The sequence below is a fragment of the Bactrocera tryoni genome, chromosome 1 (genome assembly GCF_016617805.1).
Source record: "Bactrocera tryoni isolate S06 chromosome 1, CSIRO_BtryS06_freeze2, whole genome shotgun sequence".
In the NCBI taxonomy this organism is placed as follows: domain Eukaryota; kingdom Metazoa; phylum Arthropoda; class Insecta; order Diptera; family Tephritidae; genus Bactrocera; species Bactrocera tryoni.
In genome coordinates, this window is record NC_052499.1 from 84,789,477 (window position 1) to 84,806,019 (window position 16,543).

Genomic DNA, 16,543 nt, shown 5'->3' on the forward strand with positions numbered 1-16,543 from the left:
AAACGTTGGATCTTCTTGGAACTTTTTAAGATCGCATAGAGAGAAGCGATGTCGCTTGGGAAGATCGAGCAGCTTCAGTTCATGCACAAGTTTTTTTTTTTGTACACTTTCAATTTAAGATCTCGACGTAGAATGCGCAAAGTCGTTCCAATACGTCAGACCGAGTTGCTGCAAACGTCGCCAAATCGACTCTCTACGGTCTTCGTGTACACTATGGCTGCTATGTTTTCTTCACTACTTACTGGATGTGGACTATCAATCGAAAATTATCGAGTAATGAATGATGGGTCTCAGGATGGGTGATGGTGTTGCGAATAGTACGCTCTGTAATCCGTTTATGCCGACCCTAAGTTGAGCGAAGCGCGTGAAAGACATTCTTTACGGAACGGGAATTTTTGTAATAAAGTTGAACGATTGTTTACCGTTGTTCAGGCATCTTTCCATGGTAAAATGCCAAACAATACTAAACCAAAATAACATAACAGCTCAAGCGTGATTTGTCAAAGAAATGCTATTGAAAAAATTACCACACCACACTTCTCTACGGAACGTGAATTTTTGTAACAAAGTTGAAGACGTTGTTGTTGTATAATGCTATTGAAAGAATTGCCACTACTTGAATCACCCATTACAAACAAGTTTCTCTTGAGACAGTCATGTCATTTGAATACTGCCTACTTAACAGGTCGCCTCGTACACTCCCTGTAATGAAACACGCTCAGCATTCAAGTTTTGAAGGATTAAGACATTGTATTCATTTACTTTATTATTCATTAAAATTTTGTATGACAATTATGTAATCGTTTGCAGAAAGTTTACTCATGAAAATGTATTTAAGTTTTATCTTTTTCGTTTTTATATTATTTACTCTTTAGTTTTAGTAATACATAAAATTTCATGTAATTTCATTAGCATAAATATCTATTTGCATTGAGTTAAAAAACTATTTTCCTGTGCAAGAGTATTGAAATTTGTTATAAACCGTTTTTTAGCTATACAGATTAATCTGAAGTACATATACATACATAGAGGACATTTGAGATACTACATGTATACTATATTTATATTATTGATTGAATTTTAATCACCAGCGCTTGAAAAGTCAACTCACAAATCGGGAAAACCATCTCAAAAGTATTTCAGCGTTCCGACTTGACTTGTTCAATTTGTTCAACAAGCTAAGCATATTCACTTCGAAAATGTGGAGAATGGAAAAGAGTGATTTCAACAAATGCCATCGTAGTTGACAAGTCACATTTATGGATTTCATACAGGCTCATAAATTTATAAGTTATACATAAGACCAAAAACATAGCGTTGAGAATTGTATGTAGTTGTGGAAATTCATTTTTGTATGTAATCCAACAACAATTTTCTTCAAACAAGTGTCAAATTTTATGAATTTATTTTTATTTTTGACAAGTTGGAGTCCTCTAATTGACTCAATGGTTGAAGCTTGGATTAGTTTGTTGATATATGAGGGATAAAATTTCGTTTAATTTGTAGGTTTTTTCAATTTATTGAAAATTTAAGACAATATCATGTAAAAAAATCTTATTTGTACTTTACGCATTTGAAATTAACAAAAATACAATAATTCTGAGTGAAAAATGAAAAGGGGAGTGATTAAGATGAACTTTAAACAATTTCTACAACAACAGAAATCAGTTAAATTTGAAATTGAAAATTTGGAAAATGAAATAATTTTGTCACACTTCGGTTTACAGAATCAATTTCACAAACGAAGTGTAGCAAAACGGGAAATTTTAGTCATAAATTTAGCAAAATAATAAATGAAATGCCGTATTCCAAATGTAACATCAAATGTATAAAAAATAATTTCGATATCGCGTGCAGTTTATATCGACCGAGTCCGAGTCAATTTTGATCAGCTGGTATACGTGTTTTTTTTTGACGCTACGTGGTAAGTTTTGTATAAAATGTGTTCATTCCATATAATTTGCTCTCTGAAAATCATTGTTGGTATTATACAAAAATAAATTTCGATAACTAAGCAAATAATTTTTCAGCCTTTTTGATTAGTAGAAAAATCGAAATTAAAAAAAAAATATAAATATTCTTGCAAGTTTCAATAATGCATGCCACGTCTGAAATATGCGCTTTAATAACGGTTTTTAATATTAATAGTTATTTTTTTCTGAAAATCTTAATGCTTGTCCAACTATTAAAATACATTTTGTTTTTGTTGTTCCCTTAATGTAATGCTTAATTTTCACGTTCACTTTAGGAAGCTAAGAGTTTTTGTTTTTGTTTTCACTTATGCTTTTATGTACTTTTTGGTTTCAATGAATTAATTTACTGCATTTTGTACTCTTTTATTTGCGTGTTTTGTATTTTGTTACAAGTTCTTTGTGTTTGCACCGTTATTGTTTGGTGTTGTGGTCAATGGCTTGCTCAAGTGTCTGCTTGTTGTGTTGTTTGTGTGGGTGTGTGTGTATTTTCATTTTTTGCAAATTTCACTTATTCCCTTCTAGTTGCTTAAAAATCCCTGAATTTAATTTTGCTTTTCGTACATAATTTCACAAGTTTTTAATTTTTACTTTTTTGTTTTCTAATTTATTTTCAATTTATTTTCGAAATCTCAACTTTTTTCCTTTAACCTTTTATAGTTTTACATACTTTTTTAAGTAATGCTTATAATATATTTGTGTGTGTGTGTCTGTGTGTGTGTTTAAGTGTAATCTATAAAATACGTATTCATATCTTTTAGATAATTTTCACAATTGTTGCCAAATATTTTTTTAAATCAAATTTTTATGCTTTCTCACATTCCAAATGAACTCTTTGAGTTTGCACTTCACAATTTCTTCATACACTTATTATATGCTTATTTTGTTTAGTTGTCGAGCGGTTCTAGGTGGGCCACTTTGTGGACTCTTTATCCTACAACTGATCTCCATTTAACGGTTTTGCAGAATTTTGCAAGTTTCAAGTATTTTTAAATATCTCTATAGATATACATACGTATTTAATATGTCTCAAGGTTTTGCCAATTCGTCTTTCAAAATTTTATCTTGTGGTTTTTGTTATTTTTTCTTTATTTAATTTGCAACTTTCCGTTGCTTCGTTTGGTCAGATTTGTTTCAACTGCTTGAAAGTGCCACATTTTGTCGTTTGTTTTCAATTTGTGCGCCGTTGTATGGGTTCGGCGTCTGCCAGGTGTTTCGGTTATGCTTGATGGTGCTGCTGCTACTTTTGTTCTTGTTGTTGTTATTGTGTTGTTTGCGATCATTTTTTGGTTTTGCGGCGCTTCGCAGTTGTTGACGGGAAATTCTATTTGTTTGGCAACTCCGGTGGACAGTCTGGTTGGTTGGATGGATGTGCGGCGCGGAAGGCGGGGTTAGCCTCCAATTCACGATCAATACGCAAGATGATCGGGTATGGACGTAGATCGACATGGAATCTGTTAAATTCAATTATTGATATAGATTGTTAATAATAGAAGTTATAGTTGACTTTCGTAATATTTGAATAATAGAAGCTACCTTACTACATTAGATCTGCTTCCCGCCAAATTAAGAGTTCACGGGTTTCTCAAAATCGAAATTTTTTATTGTCCTATTAAATTCCGCAACACCTCTAAAATATTGTCCTACATTTTCAAGTTGATCCGAGTAATAGTTTCAGAGATACAGCCTTGAGAACTTGTGCGACAGAGGCTAGCTAGGCTAATGCGCCGCCTTTAAACGAGTTTTCTCGAAACTCTGTTTTGAAGTCGGTTGGTAAGATTTCTCGAGAACTGCTCAACCGACTTTCATGAAATTTTACCCAGGTCTTTGAGATACAAAGAGAGATCTTAGAGACTTGGACATAAGATTTTTAGAACTAGAACGATTAGAACTATTTAAAACAAAAATATCGCGAAATTTTCATTGTTTTGGATGAATGTTCGCCAAAACCAAATTTTTTCTGCGTCCAAGTTTTCAACTTGAAAAAACCCCTGAGGAAATCCACGTAACCACTTTAAACTACCCCTACTACATTAGATCGCAGGCCTTAATACGTAAACACGCTATTTTACCTTCTTGCATTGAAGACCTGTGGCACCAAGCAGCAATCGGCCATGGAAATCTCATCGCCCACACAGTATTTGCCAGCCGAGGTGGAGAGCGCCTTTTCGACAGCGCGGAATCCGCGCGTGATCCAATGCTGTGCCCATTCCTTCTTCTTCTCCTCGCCGACATGAATGAGTACAATCAGATTCTGCAGTGGTTGTATGCCCGAACAGATGATTTCGACTATTTCACGCACTTTGGCTCGTTTGTGCACGTCCTGTGGCAGCAATGGACGTTGGGGACGTGTCTCCTCCAAGTAGTGCATAATGGCGACTGACTCGATCAGCGTGTGGCCATCTGCAAGTATTAAGAAAAGAAAAATTTTTAAGTATAGTTTGTATACAATATTATATACTACATAAAGTATAGGCTCTACCGATTTGCAACGCTGGCACCTGCTCCATCGGATTGACCTCACGATACTCATTGCAATGCTGTTCACCGCCCGACTTGATGAGGCTGATGGGTTTGATGTCGTAGGGTATTTCCTTCAAGTTGAGGGCGATGCGCACCCGCCACGAACAGGAACTACGCCAATACGAGTAGAGTATAGGCTTCAATGCCGAGTCGCGTTTTACGTCGTCGTTTTGTAAAGTAGAACAAGAGAGAGATTTAGACATTGTTAAGATTTAAGTTTAACAAAAATAATATATAATAAACCAAAAGAATGTTTTAAAGAATATTATTGATAAGAAATATGTAAAAAGAGACTGTGACAGCTTCGACCTCTCGCCAAGCACTGCAGAAACACGCGATCGCGCTCAATTGGATGGCTAAGGAATTAAGGGCTTGTGAACTTAATTTGCATTTGGTTTGAATTTATATATTTTAAACAATTAGAACTCTCATCCGCGAGGCAGCCTTGTCGAGCCGATCAATCCATAAATATTGATATTTTTATGTGCTTATCCACAATAGTGTTTGTGTAAATGAATATAAACTTCTTATATAAAATTGTATCAATAAAACGTGTATCTAAGTGAAAATATATAAGTATGTACATATATATGTATGTAAATGTATTTACACATTAAAATGACCTGGCCTAACTGGTTTATTTACTTTGCTGTTTAAGTCAACCTTCTTAGTTGTTTTTTTGTTTTTGTTTTGTTTTCCTTATAGCTCTGTTTGCCGTTTATGCAAATTCCAAAGACAACCGGTAAATATTAATTTTATTTACTTCGTATTTATTGCTTATTCTTAAATATCGGCAAACAAGCCTCCTTAACACATCGACCAGCTGTGTTCTCGTGTGACTTAATTTGCCGAAGTTAAACGAAATCTAATGTGAATAATTAAGAGTTAAGAGCAAACGTTTTTATTTTTTTAGTTTTTAAGTAATTTTGGAAATATAGCGATTACTACATCTTTACTTGTTCAGTTTACTTTCTTGTTCTGTTGGATTCTTCCAAGATAATATATGAGCAATCAATATTATCAGGTTATTATAATGGTTGATACTGAAACTTTAATTTTTTGGAAATCTTTTCAGAGGTGTAGATATTATTGAGAGCAAAAGGAAACCACTTGTGATTAGAAAAAATAGTCACTCTGTTTTCTAAAAAAGATTACACCATATACATTGGGACAAAAAAGCACCTGAAAATTGTAAGGAACACGCAAAATATTTAATTATTCATCAATATTAATTATATCGCCTGCAAAGCAGTCCCCACCAGATGTATTACATTTATGCCATCGATTTTTCCAGTTCTTGAAACACTTTTCATAAGCACTTTTTGGTATGGCCTTCAGCTCCTTCAGCTCCTTCAGCGAATTTTGTTTTTTTGTCACAATTTGTTATGACAATATATTTAAAGTGTTCGGTATTATGATCATTAATATGTATATTAACCGAAGTCCCGATCATCACTATCGTTGGTATCCGCATACGAGCGGTCTTTGGCGAACTTTGAAACGCAAGAGGGCCTTTAAGTGTCGAAATCTAAAATTACTCAATTGAAAAAAAGCTCACATGTACTCGAAAGATACTCAAACAAGTAAGGTAAGGCTAAGGTCAGGTGTATCCGAGCATTTCATACTCCTGAAACTTTTCAGTATCAAAACCAGAGAAATATCTTCAAGTGCAATGGCTGTAAATTATGTAAGGCCTAGGGTAAGTTTCCCCCGACTCTTGTTGATGAAGTCAACTGAAAGTGCATTCTATTAAGTATATGGGGGCTAAAAAATTACTTATCCCACTCAACCCTTTTTTACATGCAGCCATATTATTATTAGACAAGAATTCTCTCAGGATTTATATAATATATCTCACAGATTGACCGATAATTTCGATAAAAGGATTCGCAATCGGAACTTTGATTCACTTATTCGGTATCTGGAAGCTTCAATAGTCTTGATCCGATTTGGATTTGGTCATAAGGTGTTTTACTTTAAGTGCGTTATTCGATCAAAATAAAGAATTTAAAATTTGTTTATATGGGAAGAAGACGTAGACGGTAGAGGACTTGGTTGTAGTCCGATTTCGTTTGTTTTCGCACTGGAAAATATAAATGTCAGGTTAACATTATATACCAAGTTTGGTCGAAATTGGTTGAGTAGGTCCTGAGATATGGCTCTTCACCGAGATGTGGGCGGAGCAAAGACCATCGTCCAATTTTGACTAGGGTAAAATTTGATGTCTTTCGCGTATTTAATATCGCGCTTTTAATAGTTATATGGAGTGTATGCGGGGATATCATCTGATTTAACCTATTTCTGCGGTGTCGGTACGGATTTTTCTAGGAATCGTGCTTTGTGAATTTGGTTATTCTAGCTTTACTGGTTTAAGAGACATGTAGACTAAACCTGTTAGAGGGCTTGGCCACACCCATTTTTTTATATTTTTTTTGCCGTCCTATTGCGATATACTTTGCCAAGTTAAGTATCATCAAGATATCTCAATTTTTACTCAAATGACAGCGTGCATGGACGAACGGACGGAGAGTCACACGGATTTCAATTCGTCTCGTCTTCTTGATATTTTATGTATATACATATACATATATGTATAATCCTATCTCGATTATTTTGAGGTGATACAAACAAACGTTTTATTTTTGATCGGTTAGTTTGCATGACAGGTACGTGTATGCTATGGTGATATGATCTGAACAATTTCCTCGGAAACTGCACCGTAGCCTTTCCCGATATTCCACTCCAAAGATTTATGTTTGTATATCAGCTATATGCTATATATGGGCGATTCCGAAAATAAAGTACCTTTGTGGGGAGAAAATGACATCTGCAAATTTTCAAATTGATACCTCAAAAACTGGTGGACTAGTTGGCGTATATAAGTTAGACAGAAGTACCGGCAGACATGGCTAAACCACCTCGGGTCATCATACTAATATATATTTATACAAAATTTATAGGGTCTCCAACTTAACCTTTGGGATGTTACAAACTTCATTGCAGACTTAATATACCCTGCTGTGAAATATATTCATTTTGCTGATTTAGTAGTAGGAATTGTCTTGGTAAGAGAACAAGAACAAGAGTATAATTTCTTTTTATTGTATTCTCCAATATATATTATTACTCGTTTTCATTCTCTCGAATCTAGAATCCTTCACATTTATAAAAATTTTGACATTTTGTTTCAGACAGTTTTATGCTATTTTTTTTAATTTTATGATTAGGTATAATATGCTTCATACACATACGTATCTTTATATTTACAAATATGTATGTGTATTACAAAAAGGATGAGCAAATAAGAATTTTAAAATTCGGAAACTTCCGTTTCCTCGTCGAACTATCGCTGAACAAATGGAGCAACCGAAAAATATTCAGCGTCGAAATACATATAAACGAGGTCAATGAACTCGCCTTAACAATCATATACTCTCTATACGAGCACGTACATACTTGTATACATTTGTATTTGGCAGAGGCACACACCCACACTTGTTAATGACCATTACGTCGCAAATACTATATACAATAATGGCCTACCATACATATAACTACGTCATAATGATGAAGCTATTGATGCCACGAGTTGCCCAACTGTGTCGCACCCCAAGGTCGGGTGATTGACCTTTTTCAACGTGAGCATCACGAACATTATGCTTCACATGAATCGGGAGCGCTTTGCTATGTACGCTATGTAACAGCGCCTGTTGTTGGCATTTCAGGACATTCACCTCTCGCTGGCAGGCGCTACATGCAAACATTGTAGGCCATAAGTAGGCTTAGATTAAATTTGAGTGAAACTCGCTGGCGGCCTTGCATTATGCGCCCGCTTCCACTTTGTTCGCTGATTTGTTTGCTTGCCGACTTGCTCCAGCTGGTTTTGTGTTTAAATACCGGTTGAATATTTTGCTCCTAAAGCGCTAAAAGCGAACTCAATGAAATGAGAGGGAGAGTGAAAACAGGGAGTAAGAGTAATTTGAGGTGCCTGCATTTGCTGGGAGTGTGAGTGACGTACACGTGCCAAGCTACGAGCGCCTATCACCAACGGCGTTGGTAGAATTTAGTTGCGCATGTGTTGGAGTCAGAGTGTGGTGAATGTCATTGTTGAAAAACGGTAACAGTGGCATGTAGATAAAGTGAAATCCCGAAGCGCCTAGAGGCCTGCTAGTTAAGCTTTTGGTAATGCAGTGTTGCCATAGTTAACTGAATGCGCTGGTTTAGCGAAGAAGAGATAATTAAGTTGATATACATTGGAATATGATATGCTAATTACAGTCGCCATATCTAAAGTAACACGATTGAGGGCTCAAAATCACCTTCGAGAGTCAACTGGTTAAAAAGAGTGAGCTTTTTTAAAGCTTTCACTTTACTGCCTGCAGAACAGTACAAAGTCTTATTGATAATTACTCTAACTTAAGGCTCCCGAAACACAATTTCCTTTTCTTACCAGGTTTTATGTAGTTGTAGGACTTTAGTAAGCCTTTCTTACATAGAGTCTTAGTTGTTATTCTCAACGGATTTATTGCTACTCTTCTTTAAATTTCTATAAAACACCTTAAAATAAAGATTTCATTCCATTTTACTTTTTTGATAATTACTGCAGGTTTAATTAAGTTTAAATAATCCATTTTTGTAGTTGGCAATCATATTCGGCCACAACGGCCACAAGGGTTGCTTTGTGAATAGGAAATTCGCAAACTTTTACAACACTCACACTCCTGAAAGTTTCTTTTATCGCCAAATAGCGGTGTGAGAACAACATAACTGGTTTGAGAAAACATTAACTGCCACAAAAATTTTGCGAGAGGTTTGAGTGACCCGGCACATGCGCATAAAGGAAGAAATACAGAAGAAGCATACAATATGAAAGCGTGTTAAATGCGAAAGCAAACGAACTAGGCAGTCATGCCAGATGGATAAATATTTTTAAAGTATTTTTGTTATAAATATTAACTTTTCTTAAATGTTTTATTTTAACTTTAAGAACAGTTCGAGAAGACCTCAGGAAATGTCAAGAGCAGGGCACCAGGGAGGCAATGGAGCACCTCTTGACCACTTGTCCCGCAAGCCCAGACTACGATGTAAGCATTTGGGATCCCCACAATGTGATACACTGGTGGAGGCATCGAAAGTGAGGCCGCAGAGTCTCTTTTATTTAACCAGATATCTTTATGAAATTTTAAATGGATTATTGTCCACATTATGCCCCTCTTATAAGATAAAATTTAGAATTAGAAATTATTATTTTAATGAAATATCCACAAACTATACGAAAATTCCCAAAACATATAACACTTTGCAGAAAAACTACCAAAAACCACCATCTGGCCACACTTTTTGCCGAAAATCACTCTTTGGTGGGAAGAGAACTTAAGAGCGTGGTATGAGTGAAATTTGCAAATTGACTAATTCTAAGAGAAAAACGCAAAAAAACTTAAAAAAACTGATACAAAACAAAATGGGTAATTAAAATGCAGCGCCAAAAGACTGAGCGAAATTGCATTCATTCTGCAGTGCTCGTGGTCGCACTCTTCCTCTTCTACTTCTTCTATAACGGCCATTGAAAATTTAATGCCACACGCACATAGTTTTGTGTGTGTGTATGTGTTCGATATATGCAATTACTATAGGACTTACCTTTGCTATGGCCGACAAGGACATAGCGTTGTGATGGTACTTTGAATAATTAATTTTGAAGCCTTTCTTCTACACACACACACTAACAAAAGTGACTCGCACACAAAAGTGCCGTAACGCTCCCTTCGGTGTGGACTCTGATGCGCTTTTATCTATGCTATCCCAAAAGGATATGCGGCCACCTCTTTGAGATATCAGTATGAATGTGGTTATGGTAAAATATGGCCGACAGCGCTAACGCATAGATGTGTCTGCAAGAACACAGAAAACAACAAACAACTACAACAAAACTCTATTCTTTAAACTTTTCACAAGCGCTAAAAGTTCACTTTCAATATCCGCAATACATTAGGGGTAGCACGGGTGCTGAGGATGCGTGTGGCAAGCGCGTCGAGCTGAGACACCCAAGCCACGCAGCTGCCCGTAATGCATTAATTGGTGTGGCAGGCACGCGGTATACACGGCACTGACGAGGGCGTCAATCACTTAAGCACAGTTATTCTACTATTTTACGCTTTTTGTGAATTCAAAACGCTTTTTGAAAATCTTTTTCGATTTCGTTAATATTTTAACTTTGCACTGCAATTGATTTTCCCAAAATTCACTTTGGCTTTGCCTCCGCACACGCCGCCGCACACAGTAAGTCCTTTCCCAATACTTCAAATGCTAGGCAAGTACAATGCCATACTTTTGTTGTAAATAGCTGTGAGTTGCCGCAAGCGAAACCGCCACAAACTTTCTACTCGAATGGTTGACAACACACTGACAGCGCCAATGCCATACAACACCTCTGTAGAGTTACCGGCTGAGCCAAAGCCAATAGCCAAGCACACACATACACGCATTGAAACGCTCACGCACACACTCACAACTTTATCCTTTATTGTTGGCCATTCGCTGAGCTGCACTGAAGGACAATTAGCACATTGCCGGTGTTCTCGTTGTTTATAAGCTTTGCTCAAAGAGCGCAGGCAGCTGTATGCGTGTGTGGTGAGTAGCGAAAAGCTTACGATTTGGGCTTTAAATTTCACAACTTTAACTAAACTTTTATGGTAAGGAGGTTGGCTTTGTTACTGAGTAAAATTTGAGCGCCACTGGGCGAATTTCGTGCTGGTTCAAGAATTCGCTAGCCAGATCGTGGGATGCAGGGCACAGAGAACGTCTATCATATAATAAACATATATAATCAATCATATAATATATAATCATGATAAACCTTCACTGCAGGGCATCTACGGTATTTCGTTTACAAAATTTAAGATTAAGCGTAATAATTCCAAATATGACATTCAATTATATTTCAAATATTTCAAATATTAACAGAAATAATTCAGTATAATTTATTAAACTCCGCTATGGGAAAAAATAAACACACTATCTTCAACATATAGCGTTCTAGGTCAATATACGCAATATTTTTTATTCTGTTGAATTCGGCAGAGGAAATTCTTGAAAAATCTTGGCGCTAAAATGTTCATAACATTCCATTTTATATTAATAGGATCATTCGAAGTATCGACAAGGACAAATTTAATGTCTAAAAATCTATGATTTTTGCAGGCTTTATTTAAGCATAGGTCAAATTTAGGTCATTTAAATTTAGGTCAAATATGTACCGCTTTATTGCATAACTTATTGCCATTTCGAAGGCATAATTTATATTCCCATGGAAACCAACGCCCCATTGGCTCAAGTTTCTCTTGAAGCGAAGTTTCACCAGCAAAATTAATAATTATAAGCAAGAACAGGTAGACTCACTTGGTGATAAATAGAGAAATATAAGGTGGATGCGTATGGACGTCACAGCCAAACTCCCCGAATTTCTGGCAGCACACTATCGTTGTGTGTGTTTTAGCGTTGTCCAGCCGGAAGACAATTCTGCTAACATTGGCCAAAACTAACCGCTTCTATGCAGTCCTGCAGAGTTTTAAATTGTTCCAAAGATTACATAGCGGTCGAACTAGACTCTACTCATTATTTTATCTATATTTATTTTGAAGATTTGACTTTCAGCGGACTGACTTACATGTTCCCCTTTATCGCAGAGGAGCTTTAAAATTTGAAGAATTTCGAATCGTCAGCATTGGGTTCGAGTTTAAATAGAAAGATCAGCTGAAAAGGTTTTATCCTAAAAATTAAAGAATTTTTTAAATGGAAATATTGTTTTGTTCTTCGAAGCAGCGTCTGGGCTGGTATTTCGGCTATGGTATGCTGAATGTCGTTTTCGAACTTCTCGAACTTTGCTGGTTGATTGGCGGAAACTTAAATTTAACAAACCCGCAGATAAAATATTCTAGAAGCGTTAAATTGCATGACTTTGACGGTTATATGACTGAACCATTTCTCCACTTACGGTCATGTTTTGACGTGAAACCGTCTTTCTGGGAATAGAAATCTTCCACGTCGATTTCACCTATTCCGCGGAAAAAAATTCGTTCAACATCGTGTTATGACGATTTCTTTTAATGGGAACGGCATTTTCTACATCATTTCGAAATAAATAAGACACGATGACTACACAAAACGGTAAATCTTTGGAGAAGCAATTGCGTTTCCTGAACTGCACGAGGATTTGACTCGAACCAGTAGCGAAGCCAGAAATAGTCTTCTCTAAAAAGATGATTTTTTGATTAAAACCAAAACTACAGTAGCCGCCGAAAAAGGTGAATGTGCGTAATAATCTTGGACAATTTTCAAGTGTTGTACCAAAGTCACGACAGTCATTTCACGATGAAGTGGCAAAACTGAAAAGATTTGATAAAAATCCATAAACAAACATGCCGCCATGAGCTAACAAAAATGGGCATCCCCATAGGTAGACGCTGCGCTGTAGAATGCATCTTAATATTCAAATTTTGGACTTTCTATATAAATTTTAAGTAGTTTCAGAATATTTTTAGCAATTTTTGTTATTGTACATTATGTTGATTAGTCTCAACTGAGTGTCATTCCTGTTATGATTCTCATATCTATAAAATTTGCTGATTGTGTTCAGATAGATTGCAAATAAAATATATAATAAAAAAATATGTAAAAATCCCTCAATGAAATAACCAACGACAACCAACTGTTTAGGGATCGTCTCAGTGTGAAATTTTCGACAAATCGATTTTATTTTTCGTAAAGTGTACAATGTAATAAACATTCTCGCAAATTTTGAAATCGAAATTCAAATAATTACGGTGGCTACAGCGTTTCTTGTAGAAAGGGAACAGAGTGGGGAACATAGCGACTTCCATCTTTAAATGCGTTTTTCTCAGAATGGTGTTTTTCAAAGCGGTTTCCACCCTCAAAGGAGAAATTTTGAAGATATCTAGTTCCAATTTGTAGAGAACATCTTTAACGTCATTCTCTATTGCGCTTTCTTTTTTGAAATCTTCCTATTTTTTTTACGAAAAACTGTCGAGAAAAAGGCCAAATTGGATATATTTTATTCAAACTGTCACCATTTTCTCAAATTTCAAAAAAAACTCTCCATTGCGCGAAAATCAGTGATTTTTCGGAGGGACACACTCGGACGATTCCTTACTACTTTCTCGTAACAAAAACATCAGCGTTTAATTTCTTTGTTTTGTTTCTCATTTCACTTTTATTTTCTTATTATTTGAAAAGAATTTACATGATGGAATAATTTGAATTTGTTTTTGTTCATCTTAAATCTGATAATAATTGTCTGTTTTACACATCAGTGTACATTTGCTTTCACACTTTTAAAATTTCACATAATTTTACTTGTGGTTCATTTAAATATTATGTCTGAGAGTGTGTGCGTGTCTTAGTGAAAGGTGAAAAAAGAAAATGATTTTTAAAATATATATATATTTTAATACTTTTTTACTAAAAAGTTTTTTTTTATAAAATTTGATTGAACTAAAAGGCTTGTGAGTTGTAGTTGAAAGTGGTTTTTTATACAAGAAATTTTATCGCTGAAAAAAAAACAACAGAAAACAGACGGAAGCCTTAGTTTGTCTGTTATCGATATTTTCTCTTATTTTGTATTTATTTTCATATATTTTTATATTATTCGTTTTCAGGCGACTCGGCTGCACTTGATTGTTGTTGAAGAGTTAAAATAATCAATTTGGTTTGAAATTCTCTACGGTAGTTGTAGTTGGTTTTATATGTGTGAGTGTTTAGTTGTGTGTATGCGTGTTTGTCAGCGTAGTTGTTATGTGTTCATGGGCTTACGTATTGGGCTTAAATGCTAACAAGTAACGGAGTAACATTGTCACATACAAACGTCTAGGCGTGTGTGTGTGTGTATTATGTACGTTTCCCTTTGTTTTTTGTATATAAAGTATTTAGCACGATGTTTCAAGTCTTGAATTTTAAAATAAAGTTACATTCTCATTTAATACATGTTTATCTCAAATTTTTATTTTATTTTATTTTTTTTTGTAATTTTTTTATAATTTTCTTATTGTAATTTATAAGTATAATACATATGTATGAATGTATATATATACATATATGTATATATATGTACTTCTTATAGTATATAATGTCATTGAGTTGACGCTAAAAGTAAGTAACGCAGATTTTAACAATTTATCATTATTTATTTGTAAGTATGTGTATGTGTGTGTGGCTTTAAGTAAAATGTATCTACGCACCACTACTACAAAAGAGTATGTATGTAAGTATAAATGCATGCAAATATTTCTACTAAATATGTATTTATATATGTATATATGTGAGTTCATGGCTGTGTGGTATATATGTATGTATGAAGATGTGGGTGTAGTGGTATGTATTTTTTAGTATTAGATATCCTGCAGTGCAATACCATATCAGTGGAGAAATAATAGTTCTCAACTAGAATTTTTGAAACTATATTTATGCTAGCCAAGCATAATCTAACTTGAATCACTTATAAAGTGGTTTAATAAGTTCTCTCTCTTCTTGACATTTCCTTTTCATAACCTCTAGTGTGTCTATATGTGTATATGTGGCGAGTGTGTATGTTAGTGTTAGTGTAGTGGATGCCTGTTTAGGGTTCTTTAGTAGAACTTCAGTTAAAAGCGCACAACCGATAGAATATAGTTTTATTTACACATACAAATGCAAACACACAGCCATACAAATGAATAGATACAGTATCACCTATACATATACAAGCGGGCACACATATAAGACGTTAAAATACTCACAACAGTGTTAAAGTAAACAATTCATACACATACGCAAATATGCGCGTAAATATGTATGATGTGGCCACAGCGACAGAGATGTAGGACGCAACAAAACAAAAATACGAAAATCAAACAACAAATGTTTATTTCTGTATTAACTGTATGAAATAAGTTTAATACCAGCGCCGCTTTGAGAAAAAGGAAGAAATATGAAAAAAAATCATCCGGCAGCACTGCTGACCGACCGCACACTACCAAACGTTGCTCACACGCACTCGATACCCACACTATCACACAGAATCCTTACATTTACTAATACTTAAATACATATATGTGTGAATATTCGAAAATACAGTTACACGCGTACAAATGTATTAGCTTTATGTATATATATATATAAATATATATATACGTTTATCTAAGTATATGTATGTAGGTAACTCTTTAATGACCCTTTCCAAGTTTACACCTTATATCCAAGTATGTATAACGCTATAATTCCATAAAACATGATTTTCACTTCTTCACCGTTTCCTTTCCATTGCTTTGAACGCTAGTCGCTTAGTATGCCTTGCTATGTGCGATGACAAAATTATCATATCGAAGCAATTCAAACCCGCTCAATACTACGATACACACACATACAGAAAATTTGAACAAAAATTTTCTTTACTTTTTCCGGTTTTATTAAAGAGTGAATAAACGGTTTAAAATGGTTCACTAAACTACTTTGTCTGTATGTGGTTGTGTTTTTTTCACTTATTTATTTACTATATAATAATTTATTTTTATGAACGTCGATGACTGTTTAAATGTGTATGTGTTCACTACAGAGTTAAGATATATGTATGTATATAAATCGATACTTGATAACATTTTAAGATATTTAATACGAAATTTTAAAAATTATTGGAGGGAATTGATTTATGATTACTTTTGATATCTGCAAAGGTTTGCTCTGCTCCGCATGCGTAGTGGAGGGTAGCAGCACAGCACTTAGACATGCACCAACATGAGTGTACATAGCAACATACACTTGTACATAAATATGTATGTACATACGTCAAATAGACGATAAAAATGCATTTTTTGTGCAAGAAATTAGAATAAAAAACAACAAATAAATTAAAAATGAGACACTAAAAAATTTTTAATATATAGCAAGCAATTTTTTGTAAGCAACTAAAATTTCAAAATTAATTTTCAAGATTATAAATAAAAATTTGTCGCATAAAAAACAAAAAAAAAATCAAAATTATTAATAAAAATATGTTAAAA

General features: G+C 34.6%; 1 protein-coding gene across 4 annotated transcripts; it reads right to left on the bottom strand.

Annotated features, from left to right (window-relative positions):
- Window positions 1-2,619: 2,619 nt before the first annotated feature.
- LOC120770518 (probable maleylacetoacetate isomerase 2) lies at window positions 2,620-10,904 on the bottom strand. 4 transcript variants are annotated; one of them, XM_040098071.1, is made up of 5 exons: window positions 10,822-10,904; window positions 10,134-10,384; window positions 4,453-4,630; window positions 4,043-4,373; window positions 2,620-3,424 (listed from the first exon to the last, which is right to left on the bottom strand). In XM_040098071.1, exons 2-5 carry the CDS (start codon window positions 10,155-10,157, stop codon window positions 3,295-3,297), a joined length of 663 nt encoding a protein of 220 aa, XP_039954005.1. In that variant the 5' UTR covers window positions 10,158-10,384; window positions 10,822-10,904; the 3' UTR covers window positions 2,620-3,294. The 4 variants fall into 4 exon arrangements, with proteins under 4 accessions (XP_039954005.1, XP_039954022.1, XP_039954014.1 ...); XM_040098088.1 differs by having other exon boundaries at window positions 10,739-10,875; XM_040098080.1 differs by having other exon boundaries at window positions 10,647-10,875.
- Between the last annotated feature and the right edge of the window lie 5,639 nt (window positions 10,905-16,543).

Coding starts and splice junctions, on each gene's coding strand:
- LOC120770518 (XM_040098061.1), bottom strand. CDS start 4,696: ATGTCTAAATCTCTCTCTTGTTCTACTTTACAAAACGACGACGTAAAA. Junction 4,374..4,452: donor GGTGCCAGCGTTGCAAATCG/GTAGAGCCTATA, acceptor TAATACTTGCAG/ATGGCCACACGCTGATCGAG. Junction 3,425..4,042: donor CAGGTCTTCAATGCAAGAAG/GTAAAATAGCGT, acceptor TGAATTTAACAG/ATTCCATGTCGATCTACGTC.